The sequence below is a fragment of the Mesoplodon bidens genome, assembly GCF_964165515.1.
Source record: "Mesoplodon bidens genome assembly, chromosome: 5".
In the NCBI taxonomy this organism is placed as follows: domain Eukaryota; kingdom Metazoa; phylum Chordata; class Mammalia; order Artiodactyla; family Ziphiidae; genus Mesoplodon; species Mesoplodon bidens.
Genome location: NC_138161.1, coordinates 856,098 through 877,743, shown reverse-complemented (window position 1 = coordinate 877,743; position 21,646 = coordinate 856,098). Strand labels below are relative to the sequence as shown.

Sequence of the window (21,646 nt, the reverse complement as noted above, 5' to 3'; positions counted from 1 at the left end):
TTGTATGTATACACCACAGTATGCTTATCCATTCATCTGTCGATGGACACTTGGTTTGCTTCCACTTTTTTTTTTTAATAAATTTATTTATTTTTTCAGCTGCATTGGGTCTTCGTTGCTGCACGCGGGCTTTCTCTAGTTGCGGCGAGCAGGGGCTACTCTTCGTTGCGGTGCGTGGGCTTCTCATTGCGGTGGCTTCTCTTGTTGCGGAGCATGGGCTCTAGGGTGCGCGGGCTTCAGTAGTTGTCACATGCGGGCTCAGGAGTTGTGGCGCACGGGCTTAGTTGTCCGCGGCATGTGGGATCTTCCCAGAACAGGGCTTGAACCTGTGTTCGCTGAATTGGCAGGCAGATTCTTGACCAGCGCGCCACCAGGGAAGTCCTGCTTCCACGTTTTAACTGTTGTGAGTAGTGCTGTTATGGACATGGATGTGCAAATATCTCTTTGGGACCCTGCTTTCAGTTCTTCTAGGTATAGACCCAGAACTAGAGTGGCTGGATCGTATGGTAATTCTACTTCTAATTTTTTGAGGAACTGCAGTAGTGTTTTCCACAGTGGCTCTACCATTTTACATTCCTATTAAAAGTGTACAAGAGTTCCAAGTTCTCCACATCCTCACCAATATTTGTTACTTTCTGGTTTTGTTTTTTTTTTGATAGTAGTCATCCTAATGGGTGTGAGGTGTATCTAATTGTAGTTTTGATTTGCATTTCTCAAATGATTAGTGATAGTGGATATCTTTTCATGTATATGTTCTTCGGAGAGATGTCTGTTGAAGTCCTTTGGCAAATTTTGAATCAGGTTGTATGTTTTTTTGACTGAGTTTTAGAAGTTCTTTATATATTTCTGGATATATTAATTCCTTATTAGGTGTATGATTGGCAAATATTTTTTCCCATTTTGTGGGTTGCATTTTTACTCTGTGGATAGTGCCTTTGTTTTTTGGCTGTGTTGGGTCTCTGTTGATGGGCGCAGGCCTTCTCTAGTTGCGGCGAGCGGGGGCTATGCTTTGTTGCAGTGCACAGGCTTCTCACTGCGGTGGCTTCTCTTGTGGAACACGGGCTCTAGGTACACAGGCCTCAGTAGTTGTGGCACGTGGGCTCAGTAGTTGTGGCTCATGGGCTCTAGAGCGGAGGCTCAGTAGTTGTGGTGCACGGACTTAGTTGCTCCACAGCATGTGGGATCTTTCCGGACCAGGGCTTGAACCTGTGTCCCCTGCATCAGCAGGCGGATTCTCAACCGCTGTGCCACCAGAGAAGCCCCTCTTCTCTTGTGTTTAATTGATTTTTTTAAATGGTGAAATGTTTAAATTCCTTTCTCACTTCTCTTTGTGTATGTTCTTTTGCTATTTTCACATTTAGCATCCTAACATAAAGCGCTCTGACTTGAATTTATACCAGCTTAAGTTTAATAACACATAAAACTCTGTTCCTCTGTAGCTCCATCCCCACTCCTTTTGGTTTTTGATGTAACAAAAAGCCATCTTTATACTTATGTGCCTTTAAACATAAACTAGTAATTCCTTTAAATGCATTAACCTTTTAAATTATGTAGAAAACAACGCGTGGAGTTAGAAACTAAAGTTATAGTAATACTAACTTTTAGACCAATAACTTAGGAATATGTATATTAGTCTCTTAGTTCATGATGAAAACAAAAAGTGCAGTTGTAAACCATTGTTACAATAATGTTAGCTTTTATAACTGCCCATGTATTTACCTTTATTAAGATCTTTATTTCTCCATACAGCTTTGAGTTACTGTCTAGGGTTCTTTCATTTCCCCTGCCAGACTCTCTTGAATGTTTTTTACAGGGCAGGTTTTAGTGGTAACAAGATCCCTCAACTTCTGTTTATCTGGGAATGTCTTAATTTCTAACCTACTGTTGATAGAGCTTTGCTGTATTTAGGATTCTTAGTTGACAGTTCCTTTTCTTTTAGCACTTTGACTATATTGACGTACTGTCCTCTGGCCTCCAAAGTTTCTGGTGGAGAAATCTGTTGATAAGCTTATTGAGCATCCTTTGTATGTGACAAGTCTCTTCTTGCTGTTTTCAAGATTTTCTCATTGTCTTTGGCTTTGTGTAAGTTTGATTATTATGTGTCTTTGCTGTGGGTCTATTTGAGTTCATCTTTATGATGAGTTTGTTGAGTTTCCTGGGTATTTATGTTCATATCTTTCATCAAGTTTGGAAAGTTTTCATTCATTATGTCCTCATATATTCTCTTTGCTTCCTTCTCTCTCCCTTCTTTTGGGACTCCCATTATGTGTATGTTGGTTTGTTCAGTGATGTCCCACAGTTACCTGAGGCTCCACTTACTTTTCTCAATCTTTTTTTTTCTTTTCCCCAGACTTGATAATTTCCATTGTTCTGTCTTCGCATCCACTGAATCTTTCTTCTGCCTTCTCAGATCTACCTTTGAATCCCTTTAGTGAGTTTTTAATTTCAGTTATACTTTTTAACTCCAGAATTTCATTTCTTTTTCTTTATTGATATTTCTATTTTGTTCATGCTTTTTTTTTTTTTTTTTTTTTTTTACTTCACATTTTCCTTAGTTCTGTGAGCATCTTTAAGAAGGTTCTGTTAAAGTCTTTGTCTAGTGGATCCATCATCAGGTCTTTTTCAGGGATGGTTTCTGTAGACTTACTTTTTTCCTATGCCGAGGCCGTACTTCCCTGTTTGTGTTTTTTGTTGTTGTTGTTGAACACTGAATATTTTTAATCTATTCAGGTAAATCTAGAAATCAGACTCTCCCTCTTTCTCAGTATTTACTTTTTTGTTGGTGTTACTGTGTGGTTTTTTTTTTTTTTTTTGGTTGATGTCTCTGTGCTAAGGATCAGCTTGAGATGTAAACTTAAGTTCTCAGATCTTTTCTGAGCCTATGCCTTTACCCAGGCACATGCATTCACTTTAGAATTTCCTCTGTATATGCAGTTATTTTTGAATGTCCTAGTTTTAAATTTTTCCCCAAAGGGAAAAAGAGAAAAATGCAGTGGTGGGGAAAAAGGGGCACCAGTCCTTTAAATCCCCTGGAAGTCACTTCAGCCGGAAGGGCAGGGGCTGGCACAGTTGGGGGCAGGTGCAGCAGCCGTGGCCTCCTGCCTCTCTGCCTGCTCCTCTGTGATCAGAAGCAGCAGTCAGAGCAGATTCCCAGTTTTTGGAGGACGGTGTCCTTTTTGCCCACCCTAGGTCCTGCAAGATGCTCCAGGGACACATGCACCGCTGCCTGCTGGGCCCTGGGGTGGGGGATGGGTAGCTGTTCCTGTGCTAAGAGCTGAGAGCAGCTTAAGCCTCCAAACCTTCCCCTGGAAGTTGCAAGCCTTCAACAGCCTGCAGACTTCCAGACTAGTTACATCAGGCACATCCTGCCAGTGCAGTAGTTGTCCAGGCGGGAGAGGGGTTCCCGGTGCTGCCTGTTCTGCCATCTTTCCAGGAGCCGCTCCAACAGTTGGCTTTTAGGCAATGAGCTTTAAGCCTTGAGTCTGTCTTTCATAGGATTTAAAAAAACTTGAAATCTTAAGAGTCTAGAGGGACAAAGGGCTCATCATGGAATCTCATCCTTAATTGTTCAGACAGTCTCTGAAATTGGCTCGTAAATAACAAATGTGACAACATGTAATTCATTTATTTTACTGTATGCATGTTCTTTTTTACCTGTAGGAGAAGGAAAAACTACTGGAAGATTGTCAGCTGCGGAAAGTTGATCTCATAGATCAGGTGAAACAACTTCAAGAAAAACTGAACCATCTGGTACATTGCATGAGCTTCCAAAACGTCAGGACAGAGGACTTTAAATTTCAACAGGCATTGGAATCTCCACATGTTTTAGAAAATAATGCGAGTGATAGTTCCAGTAACAGTGAAGAAACTGACAGGTCATCTCCTGTTGATGCGTTTAACGTCACATGGGACCTAGTTGACATTATTGGAAATCAGGATTCGTTGATACGAAACGAGGTGCCAGATACTTCCACAGGAGAGCAGGTTGCTTTGCAAGACAGGTCACTCTGCTCACAGGGGAGCTTGTACGGGTGTTCCCATGACCTCTCCCACACCCAGGGGACCAAGCCCTTGAAGAAAGTGCTCAGGACGATGGACCTGTCCTCCTGGAGCTCCCCCGAGGTCGTCAGGAAGGACTCAATCTCTGAGCGCCCCCGCAGCCTGCCCCTCACACCCTGCTCGGATGCCCTGAGCCAGCGCAGTCTGGACACCTCCCTGTGGGACAGGACGAGCACCCAGCTGCTCCAGGCTGACCAGTTGGGGCTGCTTTGTTACCCGGGCGAGTCAGCGGCAGGAACGGCCCCGAAGTGGGCGGGGTCTCTGTTAGCTGCAGACGAGGCCCCCTCCACTGACCACCATGCTCAGCGGGTGCCTGTGGTAAGTGGTCTCCTTGGGTGCTGTCCTGGTTTGGGTCCATGGGATGCCCGAGGCCCCAGTGTGTTCCCACTGGGTTGTGTCTACGTGGACGGCAGGGTCACAGCTGCAGTCATTGTTGGCTCACCTCCTGTTGTGGCCTGTTGGCCAGGCCTGGGTGAGCAGTCCCCTGGTCAGCAAGTGTAGGGACGGTCAGCATTCTGCAGGATGGACCCAAGTCTACTGTCATAGGAACATTCAGAGCACTTTGGTTGTTTTTAAAAATACATGAAAAATACATTACTCTTACTCAGAAATTCACCGCAGGCCTAAGTTTGCTAACTCATACTGGCTTTGGGAAGTATAATCTTAAACCTGTCTTCATGTGTGGTCTGCATATGGGTTCTTTGTCTGGAAGATGTTTTTTAGATTCATTTTCAGTTCTATATCATGTTTAACAGGTTCTACATATAATGTTATTAATTTCAAGAACACTTCAATATATTATTTTTGGGTTAGATTATATTTTATCTAACATAATTTTGAGATTTTGTGTATCTTAGATTAGATAAAATGAAAAATAAATTACGGGCTACGTGTAATTTAAGGTATCCATATACGACCAGCTCATATCCATATGCTGCTACCTCGTGCACAATTTTGAAAATCTGAAATATTTGCCAGTGACTTTTTAAAATATTCCTAGAGAACTGTGGATGGATTTGATTAAATTATTATGAGTGTATGGCCTCGTGTCCACAAGCTGTGAACACTTTGAGTTCTGTGTGGGAAGATGATAAATTCAGGACTTAGCAAGTTTCCCATCTGGCAAGTTTAGTTCCATGATATAACGTGTTATCATTTTATGACCATTTAAACATCTACCTATTTGAACAGGAGAAAGATGTTGAAGATTTTATCATAACGTCTCTTGATTCTCAAGAAAAGTCAAGATCACCTCCTCTTGGGTTAGGAGGAAAAAGCGATGGAAAAAGTGAGTCAGTCACAAACTTTATTTTTACAGCTTCAGAGTATAGGATAGTGCAGAGTCCCTGTGCACCCCTCGTACGTCCCGTGTTAACTTGCCGTGTTGCGTGTGCACACTCTGCCTCTCTCTCTCTCTCTCTCTCTCTCTGTGTCTCTGTGTCTCTGTCTCCCTCTGGGTTTGTGCTCTGTTACTTGAGGACCTGATGTCGTTTTACTCCTGAGAAGATCCCTGTGTATTTCATGGCGTCCAGTCCACGCCAGGACATCTGCCCTGACCCAGGGCAGCATCGCGTCCGCATACTTCACTGCGATTTTGTCCCGTTAGTGCTCTTCACAGAAACGAGCAGTGGCTGCCAGCATGCATCCAGATGTCCTTTGTGGGCTGGAGACTGGTGAGCGCAGGCCCGGTGCCTGGCTTGAGCCTGGACCCCACCAGGGCCGGCTCTTTATGTTCGCGGCAGGTTCGTCAGCATGTGTGCATCTCGTGGGACTCCGTGAGCGCCCTGGCGGTGCCGTGCTCTTCATGTGGGTCAGTTTGGGCTCTGCAGTTGTGTTGCCAGGTTTCATCCTGTTCGTTCTGAATGGCCGATGTCCTGGGTAGGTTTTCGAGACCCTGGGACGTTCTGTCCTCAAGCTCGGACCCCCTTAGCCTCCATTGATGGTGCTTGGTGGTCTTGCCTGGATCCTTGTCACTGTGATGGCTGCCACACCGTGACTTTCTAACCTTATACCTTCTTCTCTAATTGTTAGACTTTTACAAGTCAGTCACCTCAGGGTGTTTTGACTTTTGAAAAGAGTCCCCGTTGGCTCACTGGGTGCTTTTGAGGACACGGCAGCAGTGCGGTCCAGTTCGCTGGCCGTGTTGGCCCTTGCGGAATGGGGCCAACAGCCTTCCAGCTGGTGCTCTCCCTTCTTCCCAGCAGTAGCCACGCGATGTCACAATTCGAGCAGTTCTGTGAGGTGCGTCCCAGGAGCAGCCTCTCGTCCAGCTTCCCTGCTTGGAGTCGTCATTGCCTGAGGATATCATGTTCAACTTTCAGAAGTTCGCTCTAGTATTTATCTATGCAGCACAGCCCACACACCTCCCTTCCCATCGCCCTAAAATGGCCCCACCTGCACTTTCTGCCCCATCACTGCCGAGTGTCTGCACTTCGAGGACGCGTGTTTGCGCGCAGGCGTGCGCTGCCCATAATGGCCTCCCCGCGTCCTGAACGTGGCCCTTGCTTTCCGGGTTGGACCCCCTACAAGTTTCTGGAGACAAAGCATGTGCGGGGTACTTTGTGTGTGAACACGGACGTCTTCCTGATGTCGGCATCTTGGACTTGGGCTTGACCCTGGGTGGGGAGCTGGGTTCCTTCAGAGCGTGGAGCCCGCCGTCCTGGACCCGGGTGTCATGAGAGCAGCGCGTGGTGCCCTGGAGCACGTCCTCCCACCCCGAGAACTCTGCTTCGTCCTTTGGTCATTTCCCCCACGGTTTTGTCTCGTCTGTCTTGTTAATTCTTATTGATCACATATTGGACCTCTTGTACTAATTTTCTCATTTTCTCTTTTTCCATGTTTGTATTCTTGTTCTCATTTCTAAGAGGTTTTTCAGAGCTTTACTTCTTCAGCTTTGTATTAACTATTTTTATTTCTGCTGTTTTAGTTTCTGAGTAGTCCTCTTTCCTAGCCCTAACCCTTGTTTCCTGAACGATACTCCCCTTCTTAGTTCTCTGGGGATGCTCTAATTTTTCTGATGTTTTCTTCTGTTTGCTGCCTTTACTCTGTTTCTTCCACACTTTCTCTGAGTCTCTGTTTCTCTCTGTCTTTTGTGTTTGAATGTTCCTTGGCACGTTTGAGAAGGTAGACTTCTGAGAGGGCAGTCGTGAATGGCTCACTGGATGGCAGCTCTGTGCTCAGAAGGGCCTCGCCGGTGGCTCCATGAGATCCACCTGCCCTTCCCGAGCTGTGTGCTGGTGGGGGTGGTGGGCTCTGCTTTTCCACCGGGTGCCTCCTTCCGTTTTGCAGAGTGTGTGCTTCCAAGCCTTCCTGGACTGGCCACAGTTCAAGGCTCAGGAACAGCTCAGGGAGCTGTTAGGAACTCCTAACCGAGAGGTTAGGAGTTCTATTTTGAGGCCCCTCCCATCAGACAGAGGCTCCTGGAGTCTCAAACTCGAGACTTTGTTGAGGGCTCCACAGCCGGGCTGCCCAGTCCGGGCTTTTCTCCACCTACCCCCAGATCAGGCGTCCCCTGCCCCATGGCCAGGTGCTTTGGGCCTGTCCTCCCGCTCAGCCTCCTCCTCATGTCCTGCTGCCTCTCTCGTCCATCCTCCGAGGCTCTCGGCACAGTTGCCGATTTGCCCCGTCTGTGGGGGGTGAGGAAACACATATCGCGTCTGTGAAAATGAGCTGAGCTGCCCGGAGGGTTTATGTTCAAATCACGGACATTAACATGCTAAATGTACGTTTTCTTACTTAACGTGTGTAGCTCTCATCTTACGTTTTTATGAAACATTTTTACTGTCTGGGGGTGTCCATAGATGTTTCCTTTGGTGAGAGGAGCCTGGCCGTGGCCCTCCCGGTGCTTCGGGGCCGTCCCCGAGGATCGCCACCAGAGTCGCGGGTCTAGGCCCTGACTCTGCGGTGTGTTTCTAGGTGGTGGCACGGGGTTTGGAGAGACACTAAGCCAAGGCTCGGGAAGACCGGGAGCGCCCACTGCTGGTCCTGCAGCGCCTCTCAGCCCCCGGGGGTTCCGACTGCCGCTGGGCGCCAGGAAGGAGAAGGAAGTCCATCCGAAGCAAGTGAAGGTACTGGCCGGCGGGGAGCAGGGGAGGGGGCTCGAGGGGCCTCCGCTCTGGCCCGTCCGCAGCTGCGCTGGCCTCAGCCCTGCTACGACTTTGTGCCTTGTGTAGCGGCTCAAAGGGAGGAGATGCACCACTGTGGCAGGACCGCAGGGACGGTTTCCCAGGTGGGGCCTGGCCAGTGCTCGGGGGCCGCGGGTGCTGTGGCCGGCGGCGGCTCCTCCCGCAGTGCCTGTCACAGCACAGCGCCCAGAGGGCCTGCACGTGCAGCGCTGTCCCGAGTCGCAAGGCGAAACTGGATTGGTCTTCCTGAGTGTCGTTCAGGTGCCAGACCTCGTGACCCTGTTTGGGAAGCACTTGTGGTTTTTGCTTGTTTGGCTTTGGAGGCTTTCCCAAGACACTTTGAGGGTTCTCTTATTCAGATAGTAAGTGTTCCCAAAGGGAACGATTTTGATGTTAAGTAAAATCTTCTCTGAAATTGTATTTGAAATGAAACTGGTTTTATTCCTTTAAGAGTTGAAATTGGAGCAGTGCCTTCTAGCTGTTTTTTCCTTTTTTGCATTCCTCAATTTTTTATATGGCATAAATACTAGAATTCCTAATTTTCAAGGAAAAAGTTTGGTTGTTAATGACAATGTTTCATGCTTAGGCTTTGAGGTTTAATACTTGATACTTAGTTATTAAAAAAGAAAAGAAAGAAAGAGACCCAGCAGAGGCCCTGGAGCCTTTTCCGGAAGTGCTGAGGTGGCAGGAGAGAAAGTCAGGAGCGGCCACCCCGCAGCAGCCTGTTGGGTCAGTCAGCCCGGCTTGTGTGTTCCCTGCCGGCCCCTCCGCTGCACCATCCTCAGTGGGGCGCGGGGGCCACTCGCCGCGGGGCCAAGTCTCAGGAGCCTCGTGCAGTCGCGTCTCTGGCCGCCCTGAGGGCCGGCGACGCTGGTGAAGGTCCGTCACGCTGGGAAGCATGTGTCAGCTGGGCAGACGGGCCCCGCGGGGCGGCTGGTTCACGTGCGGCTGTGAGACCGCAGGCCGAGGCCCCCCTGCGACTCCGCGGTCCTCAGGGCAGAGGCTCCGGGATCTCACGGCCTGACTGTGCCCGTGGCCCGGGGGCCGCTCCATGTCCGTCCTCCTGGCCGCCGTGCGCCCGGTTGGCGAGGGCGGAGGACCTCGCTCGTCACAGCTGTTTTTTTCCAGAGGTGTTTTTCAGAACACCTTTTTTTGTCCTTATTTGAGAAGGTGTTTATGGCCTGCGGCCCGGTCCACTATACAGCCTCCCCGCCTCCCCACCGCTCCTTCCCCGGGGCTGTGATTTGCGTCCGTTCTGTATCACATACGTTGTCTTTAAAGTGAAATTGTTGTAGAGTGTTAAAGATGGCCGCTTGTAAAGTAAACACAGTATACAGTTTAGTGTCTAGCACTTTTATGTTACTGTTTCACGTTTTCGGTCACGTCATTAGAATCAGAGGAAGACCTGTTTCTAGTTAAGTAACTAGTCGTTCTTTGTCGTAGGCCTCTTCGTTGCTACTTTCCTGTTTCCCTAACGTGCCCCTTGCGGGAACCTGTGTTGACACGCTGTGTGAGGACGGTCACAGTCACTTGCGCTCTGCATTGGCCGTAGCACCAGCCGTCCAGAAGGGTGGCCCTGGGTGGGGTGCACCTTCCTCTCCCAGCCTCTGTGGGCAGCACAGAAGGCCGGCGTGCACGTCCCAGGTCCCATGTCCCATCACGCTGTAACTACCACTCCAAATCCTGATGGTGTGGAAGACCCCTTCCTGTGCTCACGTATTCTGGGCGCCCCCTGGGGCATGAGAGGGCTGCAGTGGCCAGTAGCTGGCCTGGTACCATCTGCAGGTGCCTTTCCCCCGAGGTGTCCCTGTGCAGCTCTTGGGTCTCGCTCCTGGTGGGGAGCTGTGGTCCCGGGAGGGCCGGGGAGGTGCCTGGCATCTTGCTGACTTGGCTGTGGATTTCCCTGAGCTGAGCATCTTCTCTGAGGGAGCAGGCGGGATGGCTGGATTGTGGGGCCTTTGCTGGAGCAGCTCGCACAGAAGTTCACTCGTTCAAAGCTGGTTTACTTGTCTGTGACAGCTACAGGGAGGAAGGTTTGAGAACCTCATGGTCAGAGCAGCAACTCTGGTCTCTGGTGCAAAGGCTGTGGGGGCAGCCTGGTGAGCCTTGGCGGGTGACAGCGGGGCAGTGACGGTGAGAGGTTTCCAGCTGCTTCTCCTCCTTTCTGAGATGTTTGTCCGTTTCAGGCTTTGCTGCAGATGGTGTGTGACGAGAGCCACCACATCCTGGCCCTGTCCGAATACCGTGGACCCCCGAGCGTCCTGAGCAGGGGCGAGCCCAGCGCTCCCCTCGACTGCCCCACGATGGGGGGCCAGGGCCTGCTGGAGGCAGCACCAGCTCCCAGGGAGCATCCCACCCCAGGACCCCCAAAGGGGGAGAAGGTACAGGCCTTCTAGATACAGAAGAGAAGCAGTGGGCATGGACCTGGTCGAGGGCTTTCCTGGGCCCAGAAGTGGGAGTGGAGGAGCCGGAGGTGGGCCAGCGGCAGGCGGGGGAGCCGTGCCCGGGCAGCCACCCCCCACCCACAGTGCCTGGGCTCCAGCCTCCAGGAGAGGCGGCGGGGAAGGGGCCGTCTGGAGCCCTGCAGGGGGGCTCTTGGTGGAGAGAGGGGTATGGGGGCCGGGCCGAGGGGCAGCATGGAGGTGAGGGCCAGGTGCTGAACCGTGTGCAAGGAAGCCAGCCGGCCGTGGAGGGTGGACGGAGCAGTGAGCAGACCCCCAACTTTAAGGGGAGGGAGCAGGTGGGCCCAAGCAGGTGGCCACGGGGCAGCCAGCCCATGCATGGCCCGTATAGACACCGCCCCCCCTGCGTGGACACTAACCCTAACCCTGCACACACACATGCACACACACCCCGCCCCTGCACACACACGCACGCCCCCGCCCCTGCACACACACACACGTCCCCCCGCCTCTCACACACACATGCACACACACACCCGCCCCTCACACACACGCTCATGCCCCCCACCCCTCACACACGCACATGCACACATGCACACACCCCACCTCTGCACACACACATGCCCCCGCCCCTGCACACACACGCACACACCCCCGGCCCTGCACACAAACACGCCCCCCGCCCCTCACACATACACACATGCACACACACACATGCCCCCGCCCCTGCACACACACGCACACGCCCCCGCCCCTACACACACACACGCACATGCCCCGCACATGCACACGCGCAGGCACACGCACACACACTGTCTCCACCACTCAGGGCCTGGCCTCCCCTGGACCCGGGGCTCATGTGCAGCGGCCGGAAGAGAGATTTGCTTTCTGACATTCACTCTGTCTTACCTCCCCGTTGTGTTGGGGGCGGTTCTCTGCCCAGAGCTGGCTCCTCATGCCCCTAGGCGGTCATGGGTGTCCGTGTGTCCCCGTAAGTCGGGGTGGGTTCTGTTTGAACCTGCAGAATGCGTTTATAGGGACATGGGCTCTTTGTTTCGATATTTTAGGAACTTTCCAACGTGGGCCTCGACTGGAGAGGGGAATTTCTGCAGATTGTCCAAGAGGCCTTTGAAAAGGAGCGGGAGATACTGAGAGTCGAGCTGTGGCCCCGGCCCTGTGGCTCAGGCCCTGGGGGCTGCGGCTCCCTGTTGGAGAGGCTGGAGAAGATGGTCCAGGAGCAGGTGAGCTCATGCCTTGGCTTCCCCCCGGAGCCCACCCTGACACACAGGGTGACGGAACGTGTTTCACCCGACCTTAGAGCAAGGCAGTGACTGAGCAGCAAATCCTGCTGCAGTCCACAGATAACACTGTGTTTTTATGCATGAATTCCGTGAAGTGGAAAACTCTGTACATTTATTTATCTTCCTTCAGGATCTCACTCTGTTCTGGAAATAACTGGCCTTTCCTTGAAAGCAAAAGAGCAATTCTAGGCGGCCCAGCTCCAGGCTGTGAGCGCTGAGCCCAGGGTTGGAGGGTCGGCACCGCGAGGGCTGTGGGAGCCTGCTCCCCGCCAGTTCCCTCGTAAGAGAGGGCAGGGTGCATGGCGAGCGTCGACCAGGCCCAGCAAGCGAGACCAGGGTGCTGGGGACAGAGCTGCGTGCGGTCTGAGGGCTCCAGGGCCACCGTGCCCGCGTTCATGCCGCACAGTTGTCCCCCGCATCCTCCTGTGGCAGCGATGCCGTGAGCAGGAGCTGCGGGGCAGGAGCTGCTCTTGCCTGGCACGCCAGCCCTCAGGACCCCCTTCTTCTGCCGTGTCTTATGTCCCCCTGCCCTGATCCCCTGCCACCCCATCTGCAGGGGGACCTGCAGGAGAGGTCCTTGGAGCACCTTCGCCTGTCGGACAGGAGCAGCCTGATGTCCGAGATCCAGGCTTTGCGCGCCCAGCTGCGGATGACGCACCTGCAGAACCAGGAGAAGCTGCAGCAGCTGTGCGTGGCACTGACCAGCGCGGAGGCCCGCGGGAGCCGCCAGGAGCACCAGCTGCGGAGGCAGGGTGGGTGTGGCCTCTTGGCTTCGGCCCCGAAACGTTTATCCTGACACTCACCTGTCGGGAGGTGGCAGGCAGGTCAGCGAGCCCCTCGCTGATTCCCCAGGTCACCGAGTGCAGAATGCATGCCGGTCAGGGTGGAGGCCTTGCCCAGCATCCCGTGCTGGGCGCCGCAGGCCCACGTCCACGAGGGTCACTGGGGCTCACAGGAGGCTGAAGCGGCCTGCAGCAGGTTTCTGAGTTTGATTTAAACTCCGGGACTTTTACACAGACACTCCTGTCATCTGCAGGGAGAGAACACTTTATCTTATTCTTTCTTCCCCGTCTCCTCTCCTCCTGTTCTTGCCACTTGCCCTGGGGATGCTCTGAGTGCTGAGTGAGGGCTTGACTCGTCCCGTGGGGCAGCCTGCCTTCGAGGCCCAGCCTCGGCATGGCGCCTCACGCTGTGCAGTTCTGGGCTGGATTCGCTCGTATTTTGCATCTGTGTTCATGAGGGTCCTGGCCCATGGTTTTCTTTCTTCTGGTTTCAGTTCCTGGAGGAGTGGGTGTGTCTGCTCCTAGTTCTGGGAGGCTTCTCCGCGAAGCTGCCCGGGCTGGGTGGGCTCCATGGAGGTCCGTCTCAGCCCAGCTCCAGCCTCTGCCCTTGGGAGACCCCGGGCCTGAACATCGCAGGGGTCGAGAGGGCGTGTGCCCCCGCTACCCCGGAACCCCACTGCGTCACATGGCCTGCACGGCTGCGTGGTCCCGCCCGCTCTCTGCCCGTGTGTCTCTCTCTCTCGATGCTCACCGGCCCCGAGGGCGAGGCTGGCGGGGGTGTGAGCAGAAGGCGCGTGTCCCGAGTATCTTGGTTCCATCAGAAACAGCGGCTTCTGGGTCATAGAAGCTTCCTGTCCCCCCAGAGTGAACACATCCCGTTCCTTTACTGGGTTGTTACTGATTTGATAACTCATTTGTGCGGCTCACTTTGGACTTGTAAATAATGCTATTTTAATTCATTTAATCTCTTTCTTAGTTGAGTTGTTGGCGTATAAGGTTGAGCAGGAAAAATGTATAGTAAGCGACCTGCAGAAAACCCTGCACGAAGAACAGGAGAAAGCAAATAACGTCCGGAAGCTGCTGGTGGTGGAACAGAACACAGTCAGAGATCTGAAATCTGAGCTCTGCGAGTGTAGACAGGACAACGAGCGGCTGCTGAAGTCCCTCAACGAGGTGCAGAAGGAGGTCCTTCAGCTGAGGTGCGGCCCCCGGCAAGGCTCTACCTTCTAGCCCCGTCCTGCCCTCAGGCTTCTGGCCGAATAATGATGGAAGTCATGTGGCTCCTGCCACGTTCTTGGCTTCACAGTGAAATTTGCCGTCCGGAGCCGCGGTTTGCCCGGCTGTCGCGATGGGTGTTGGGATGGAGCCTCTGCCCCCACAGGCTCGTGGGGGCTGCGCACACCGCAGGGCCCGCCCTCCCTGCCCTGGGAGCCCGGGTGCTGGCCGGCGTCCCCTTGAGAGCCTGTGTCCCCTCACAGGTCGGTGCTGGACAGTAAGGAGGATGACCTGCAGGCCGCGCTGCAGCAGCTGGAGGCCGAGCGCACCCAGGAGCGGGCCCTGCAGAGCCGGCTGGAGGAGGAGCGGCTGCAGCGCCTGCAGAGGGAGGGCCAGAGCGCCAAGACCCTGGAGGTGACGTGCGCGTCCACGATTGTGCCCAGGGGCCAGGGCTTGGGGCAGCGACGGGGCTACACCTTCAGGGCTCAGAGGGTCCCTGCACGTGCGGCCCCCGCCTCCGGGCATTCGCTTCTGTGAGGGCAGTGCGGCCTCAGAGCCGCGTGGGGGCCCCGCCTGTGCGCAGGGGAGGCCTCGGGCCGGCCCCCTGTGTGGCAGCCGTGTGGCCACGCGCAGCCGTGCCCCGTAGGCCGGGCTGAGCCGAGCACCATGACGGGGTCGAGGGCCCGCCCTCCAGCAGCACCGCAGCCCCCGACTCAGGGACGGAGGTGAGCCTGGGACGTGGCACTGCGCTCAGAACAGCGCCTCATCCACGAGGACGGCCGGCGGAGCCACGAGAAGAGGGGTCATGGCTCGTCCTCCTTTTGCCCAAAGTATAGCGTCAGAAGCTCTAGCTGCGGAAGCTGTGTAGACGCTCTTGCTCTGGCTTTGACTGGCCTCGTCTCACTTTTCCCCGATGCAGGAGTTAAGGGCGTCTTTGGAGAAGCAGCGCGCTCAGAGTAACCAGCTGTGCGTGGCGCTAAAACACGAGCAGACGGCGAAGGACAACCTCCGGAAGGAGCTGCAGATCGAGGCCTCGCGCTGCGAGGCGCTGCTGGCGCAGGAGCGTGGCCGCCTCTCGGAGCTGCAGCGGAGCCTGGAGGCCGAGCAGGGCCGCTCCCGCGAGCTGTCCGAGGCCCTGCAGCACGAGCGCCTGCTCACGGAGCGGCTGAGCCGGCGGCCGCAGGGCAGGCAGGCGCAGCCGGCTCTGCTGCAGAAGCTCAGGGGCTGCGAGGCCCGCGTGCTGGAGCTGGAGGTGGCGCTGGAGGCCACACGGCAGCGAGCCCTGGAGGCTGAGGCCCACGTGCACCGCCAGGAGGTGGAGAGGGAGCAGGAGGTGAGTGCGGCGCTGAGTCCTCGCGTGGAGACCCCGCCGAGAGCGCGGGGGAGCTTAGAGCAGCCAGGATGGCAGCGCAGCCGAGGCCGAGCCGAGCGGACACGGAGAAATGGAGCAGGTGGCAGAGAGACAGGGAGACGCCGGTGAGCCCGCCATGGCCGGAGGGCCTGTCCTGGCTCCGGGCTGTCCCTTGGTTTGGTCAGCGCGGCCTCGCAGCAGGCTGGAAGTCGGGAAGCACGCGTCCTCCGACCTTGTTCTTTCCCAAGGTGGTTTTGGATCCTCGGGGCCCCTTGCGGTTCCGTGTGCACCTGAGGATCGGCTTTTCCGCTTCTGCGTGAAGGCCCTTGGGATCTTGGTAGGAATCACACTGAATCTGTAGATCGCTTTGGGGAGTGTTGTCTCCTTAACAATGCTGGGTCTTCCCATCCGTGAAACTGGAAGGGCTCTCTGTTTGTTTAGCTCCTTATTTTCTTTCAATAATGTTTTGTCACTTTCAGGTGATAAGCTTTGTGTTTCTTTTGTTAAATTTATTCCTAAATATTATTTTTTTGATGCTGTTGTAAATGGAGTTATTTTTTACTTCCGTTTTCAGGTTGTTGCGAATGTGTAGCAATGTGGGTGATTTTCACACCTTGATCTTGTGTCCTATAACCTTGCTGAACTGGTTTATTATTAGTTCCAATATTTTTAACAGATTCTTTGGGATTTTCCATATAGAAGATCATGTTTTCTGCAAATAGACATAGTTTTACTTGTTCCTTTCCAACCTGGATGCCTTTGTCTCTTCTCCTTGCCTGACTGCCCTGGCCAGAACCCACAGTGTGTGAGGGCAGGCGTCCAGCCTGTTTCTTGATCTTGGGGGAGCAGTCAGTGTTTTACTGCTGAGTGCGATGGTAGTTGTGCCCTTTTTGTAGATGCCCCTTATCGGAGGAGATTCCCTTCTATTTTTAGTTTATTCAGTCTTTTCTATTTTTTATTTTTAATCATGAGAGAGTATTGGATTTTCTTTTTCAGTGTCTTTTCAGATTTATGGGTTTTGTCCTTCTCTTGATATGATATAGGACATTGATTTTCGTATATTCAGTCATCCTAGCACTCTTGGGATGCATCCCACTTGAATTTGGTGTATAATTCTTTTTTAAATAGTGTTGGATTCAGTTTGCTAGTATTTTGTTAAGATTTTTGCATTTATATTTATGAGAGGTATGTTCTGTAGTTTTCTTTTCTTGTGGTGCTTTTGGTTTTGATATCAGGAAGATCTTGGCCTTGCAGGATGGGCTGGGAAGTGTTCCCTCCTTTATTTTTTGGATGGGTCTTAATTTTAGATACATTATACATTGACCAAAAGCATTTGTTTCTGAGGAAATTATATCCTGTGTTTTCTCGTGGATTGACCTTCATTTTGCTCTCTTTAAAAATATTTTTTAGAACTTCAAAAATATTACCTTTATTATTGCTTTTTGGGGGTTTTGGGAAATTATAAAAAGCTCTTAAAATGCACAAGGAAAACCAATGGCCTGGTCTTTTTAATGGTTAGGCTGCCATGAAATCGTCAAGAAATAAATATTAGTGAGATATCATTCACATGCTACTGAGTTCACCAATTTAAATTGCACAATTCAGCCGTTTTCAGTATATTCAGAAGTTGTGCAGCCTGATATCACTGCAGTCAATTTTAGAACATGTTCATCACCCACAAGGGACCCCTGGGCCTGTTAGCGGGGACCCAGCCCCTGGCACCCACTGGTCTACTTTCCATCTCTGGATTTGCCTCTTCTGGTCGTTTTGTGTCAGTGGAACCACACGGTATGTGGCCTTCTTCTGTGTCTGGTTCCTGCCATGGGGTTTTCAAGGCTCACGCGTGTTGTGTGTGTAATGATTCGTGTTTTTGGTGGGGTTAAACAGCCTGGAATGCAGTCGTGTTTCATCACTAGAGATCGTGGAAGTGGAGGAATCGTTTGGGGCTGTGGCAGAGGCCGGGGGTTTCCTGACGGAGGCGGCTAGAGTCACGGCCCTGGGTGGGCCTTGGTCACTCGGGACCCCCAGAGCGTGTTCCAGGTTTTTTGTGCCTGTGGGGGGAGAGAGGTTTGTTGTCTTCATGTGCTTTGCAAGGGGCTTCCCAAACCTTATCTAGAGTCTTCTGCCAAACCTTTTTATTTAATTTTGGGTTTTTTTTCTTTTGTTTTTCTTTATTATTTTTTTGTTTGTTTTTAGTTTGTTTTTGGTTTGTAAAAATGTAACGTGATTGCTTAAAAAAAATACAAAGTGTTTTCCAAGTCAAATTAGTAACTGTCCTTCATGATGCACCTTGATATGTATTTTTCTTTCTTAAGTATGTTGTCCTTTTGGTGTTATTTTTACTGTAGGTAGTTAACTTGATCTGGGTTATGGGGTCTTTTTCTGGCCGTAGTGGCCCGGGCCTCTGATAGTTATTTCAGGGCCAATTTCATCTTTTTAAAACAAAATAAACCAGTGGGTCTCTTGGTTTTGTTACTTTCCTCATCTGGAAAATAGATCAAAAAGGATCACAGTTTCCTGAGGAGGCTCGAGCACTGAATGGGGGTGATGCCGGGAAAGGGCGGGAGCGCTGGGTGGGAAGCAGGCCTGGTCCGTGTGCGGCCTGAGGGGTGGCTGGGCCGGGCCTGTGCCCGCTCTGCCGTGCCTGCTTCCGCCCTGCCCGGCCTGGCCGTCTTTGTTTCCCTGGATCCGCCCCCACCCAGGCGTCACCCCCGGGGTCAGCCCCCTGCTCTCCGAGCCCCCGCCGCGCCCTGAACTTATCAGCACGTGGAGTGGTTCCTGTCGGTGGTCCGCTGTCTCCCTGTGGAGACTCGGGTCCTGGGTGTGGGGCAGGGAGCGGCCTGGCCGGCTGGGTCCCCTGGCATCTCCGCAGTGAAGGGCGGGGATCGCGAGTGGGGGGCACAGGGCCTCCTGAGACTCAGGCCCGCCTTCTCGGTGCTGAGCACCCACTCAGTGCCCGCATGCGTGCTGAGGTGGGGGGCTGGGCTCGGGCTGTGGCTCATCCCGTCCCGGGTCCCGTCCCGGATCCCCGGGGTGGGGGGACCCTGACACCACATTGCGCCCAGAGCCCCTGTATGGAGCGTGTTGGGGGTTGGTCGGTCGGGGCCCGGGGCCGGGCCGGGCAGCCCCTGCGCTGAGCTTCTGGCTCCGGTCTCCACCCCGGACCGTGTGTGAGGCTCGCTTCTGTTTTTCACCGTTGCTGACAGCGGGAGTTAGAGCTGCAGCGCCAGCGGGACGAGCACAAGATCCAGCAGCTCCAGCGGACGGTGAGGGAGCTGCAGGCGAGGGAGGCTGTGCGCCCCTGCCCGGAGCCCGATTTGGAGCCCGAGCGCCCCCGGGAGCAGCAGCGGGGCCTAGAGAAGGTGCGGCAGCAGCTGCTCTGTGCTGCAGGGCTTCTGACCAGCTTCATCAACCAGACAGTGGACAGGCGAGTCTCTCGGGACTGACCCGGCCGTATCCCCAGCACCTCTGATGTTGAGAAAAATTCTGAGTGGGGCGTGTCTTTGATTTTGGGTTCAGGTTTTAATGAAACAGACTCTGTTTCTCATCCCACGTGTGTGGATGAATTCGTGGGCAGTATTCTCTTGAAAGATGATGGCAGCCTTGTGGTCTTCGCATTCTCATATGACAGGAAATCCAGGTGTCTTTCAGATCAGGTCTCTCCATGGCCCTTTACCATTGCTCACCACCCAGAGGGTCTGGCCCAAGGCCAGCCCCCCTCCCACCCGAGTCCCCCAAGGCAGGGCTGGTGCCCGGTGTCTGTGCAGCGTTTGCCTCGCCTGACACCCTGGCCCGCTGCCCACGGGGCCAGGATGCGTCTGCCTGGTCAAGGACCCACGACCCTGCTGTTTGGCGGGAACCAACGTTGATTTGCCCCTTTCTGAGCACACGGAAGCTCAGACCATACAGCTCCCTTGTCTGTAATTGGGTTTAGTTAATGGAGCAGCAAAGTCTTGCTTAGGGACAGCGTTTCAGTAGCTGACTCAGAGTCCCAGCAGAGAGCAGCCGGGGAGGTGGACACACTGAGGGAGCCTCTGTGGTCAGTGCTCAGTGGCTGGAGGCTTCCGGGCTTCACAGACTACCCGCTTCCAGGCCGTGCCACCTCCCGGCTGCCACAGTCACCGCCGGGCTCCCCAGGCGCTACACGGAGTGCCTGCCGCCCGGGACCCACACGCACCTTCTGAGTGTCCGTGTGCTTCTCCAGGACCATCAGTGATTGGACGTCGTCAAACGAGAAGGCGGTGGCGTCCTTGCTTCACACGCTGGAGACGCTCAAGTCTGAATTGGGCGCGTCCAGCTCCTGCCGGGTGAGACCAGCTTTCTTGTTCACTGCGGCCGGGCCTGCCTCCCGCCTCGGCCTGTTGCGTGGTTGGCTCAACGCACTGTTCCTGGTGCCCACGGGGGCGCTGATCTGTCCCGCTCGTGGCCGACGCCCCGGCCTGTCTGCCGCTCACGCACTTGTGTTGAGGCTCTGGGCTGGAAATGAGCTGCCCGTCAGCAGCGTCGGGGGTGCTTCAGGAGTCCTGACTGCTGCTGTGATTTCCCGACAAACTTCCGTGGCGGTTAGGACGTCGTGATGTCTGTCGTGGAAGCAGCACGCAGCGCAGGCAGCAGGAGAGCTGACCCTGCCGGTGTCCTGTGCCCGCTGGGGCCTGGAAAGGACGCGCCTGTTTAACAAAACATTTTCTAATCTTGTTTTCTCCTCAAGAAGAAAACGACGGTGGAGCTGCAGGTCCAGCTGGTGGACGTCCTGCTGAAGGACAACGAGTCCCTGAGCAGAGCGCTCAGCACGGTGACGCGGGAGAGGGCGGAGTTGTGCAGGGCCGTGTCCCGGCTGGAGAGGACCCCCCGGGCCCCGAGGACTCCGCAGGAGGGCTGCACGCGCAGGGTACGTGTCCTGGGGCCCCGGCGGCTGCAGGCTGGGTTCGATTTGCTTATATTTTGGCGTACGTTTTTGTATCTGGCTTCATGTGGGATGTTAATCTGGAGGGTTTTAGTCATTGTCTTTGGTCTCGTCCTTATGAAATGAGTTGGGACGTGTTCCCTCCTGTTTTCTGGAAGAGATTGTGTAGAGCTGGTATTCATTTCTTCCTTAAATGTTTGTGTAGATGCACCAGGGAGACCATCCGTGCCTAATGTTTTCTCTTCCGGAAGGTTCTTTGTGCAGGGCTTGGTGTCTCTGGTGCTCCTGGGCAAGGTGCCCTGTCAAGGCCGGGCAGGTCCCGTTGGCAGTTACCAGAGGGCGGTGGTGCGTCCCCAAGTGGGGCCTGTGTCTTCTCAGTTCTGTCCAGTTCCGCTTTGTCTGTCTGAAGTGCTGTGGGGTTAAGGGGGCTCCTGTGCTCACGGGGCCCAACCGCCGGCAGACCCGTGGCCCTGTGCCTCGTCGGGAGGGACTGTAAAGGCGAGAGGTGCCGTTGGCACCGAGCACGGCCGCCTGCTCCCCTGGGGGCTCCTTGTTCAGAGGGCGCCCGGGGTGGACTAAAGCACCATCACCTGGAACGCTTTGTCCTTCGCCTGGAAGGTAATGAATCAGGAAATGAATGTGATGAGTGAGCGAGAGGCAGGCTGAGGGTGGACAGACTGGAGCACCTTCTCCTTTGTGTCGGGGTGACTTCTGCTGGAGTGTCTTTCCCCAGGAGAGGCCACAGGCTCTGTTAGAACCGGGCAGCGTGGTCTCTTCCTTCTGCCTCAGCAGGGACGTCACCCAACTCATCACCTCCCTCTTCCGGGTCCTGCCCTGAGTTGTGGGCGGCGCAGCCAGGCTGCCTTGGCGGCAGCTGAGCATGTGGCCCCGGGAGTGCTCCGAGCTGGCCTTGGCCTCGGCGACAGGCGGTCCTGGCTGTCCATTGTGGGCAGCAGCCTTGGCCCTCCCTGTGGGGCCCTTCGTCTGTTCTTGTGTCCACACCGGAGCTCTGGGTGCTCAGCACAGCGTGGTGTCCAGGCCACGCTGCCAGTGTTGGGACACGTGGCCTGGTCACGACATCCCCTCTGTGCGGTGTGGGCCCCTCCTGAGGTGTCCAGGCTGTGTGGCTCGATGGCGCTTGAACAAAGCTGGTGTCCACGCCTGCCAGGGGCAGCATTTCTAGGGCCAGGGAGGACAGGGGTGTCTAATAGGCTTAAAGCTTTGAATTCAGGGTGATTTCTCAAATGTGAGGGTTTTGTTTTTAGTAAAAATATGCCTTTTGTACAATCATACTTCAGTAAACGGTGTGTAGCAACCACACTTGAGTGTAATAAAATAATCACATAACAACCAGGACATCACTGAGAAGAGGCTGAAGAGGGACCCAGGTGGCCGGCACCTGCCCCAGCCCAGCCGTGTCCAGAGGGCACAGCATGGGGCGGCTCGTTCCTGGGAGCGGTCACCACTGTGCTCTCAGCCCCTTTTCTTTTCTTTTCTTTTCCCCTCCTT

General features: G+C 54.0%; 1 protein-coding gene across 1 annotated transcript in view; it reads left to right on the top strand.

The window, feature by feature from the left end:
* The window catches only part of PCNT (pericentrin), a gene marked incomplete at its 5' end in the record, with an annotated part of 91,718 nt that overhangs the window by 62,458 nt on the left and 7,614 nt on the right, over positions 1-21,646 (top strand). The window contains 12 exons of the mRNA XM_081234721.1: positions 3,661-4,377; positions 5,251-5,347; positions 7,975-8,126; positions 10,370-10,564; positions 11,653-11,826; positions 12,443-12,638; positions 13,645-13,867; positions 14,147-14,297; positions 14,803-15,216; positions 18,441-18,661; positions 19,439-19,541; positions 19,943-20,122. Of these exons, the coding sequence (XP_081090847.1) occupies positions 3,661-4,377; positions 5,251-5,347; positions 7,975-8,126; positions 10,370-10,564; positions 11,653-11,826; positions 12,443-12,638; positions 13,645-13,867; positions 14,147-14,297; positions 14,803-15,216; positions 18,441-18,661; positions 19,439-19,541; positions 19,943-20,122 (2,823 nt within the window). The remainder of the gene's footprint in view (positions 1-3,660; positions 4,378-5,250; positions 5,348-7,974; positions 8,127-10,369; positions 10,565-11,652; positions 11,827-12,442; positions 12,639-13,644; positions 13,868-14,146; positions 14,298-14,802; positions 15,217-18,440; positions 18,662-19,438; positions 19,542-19,942; positions 20,123-21,646) is intronic.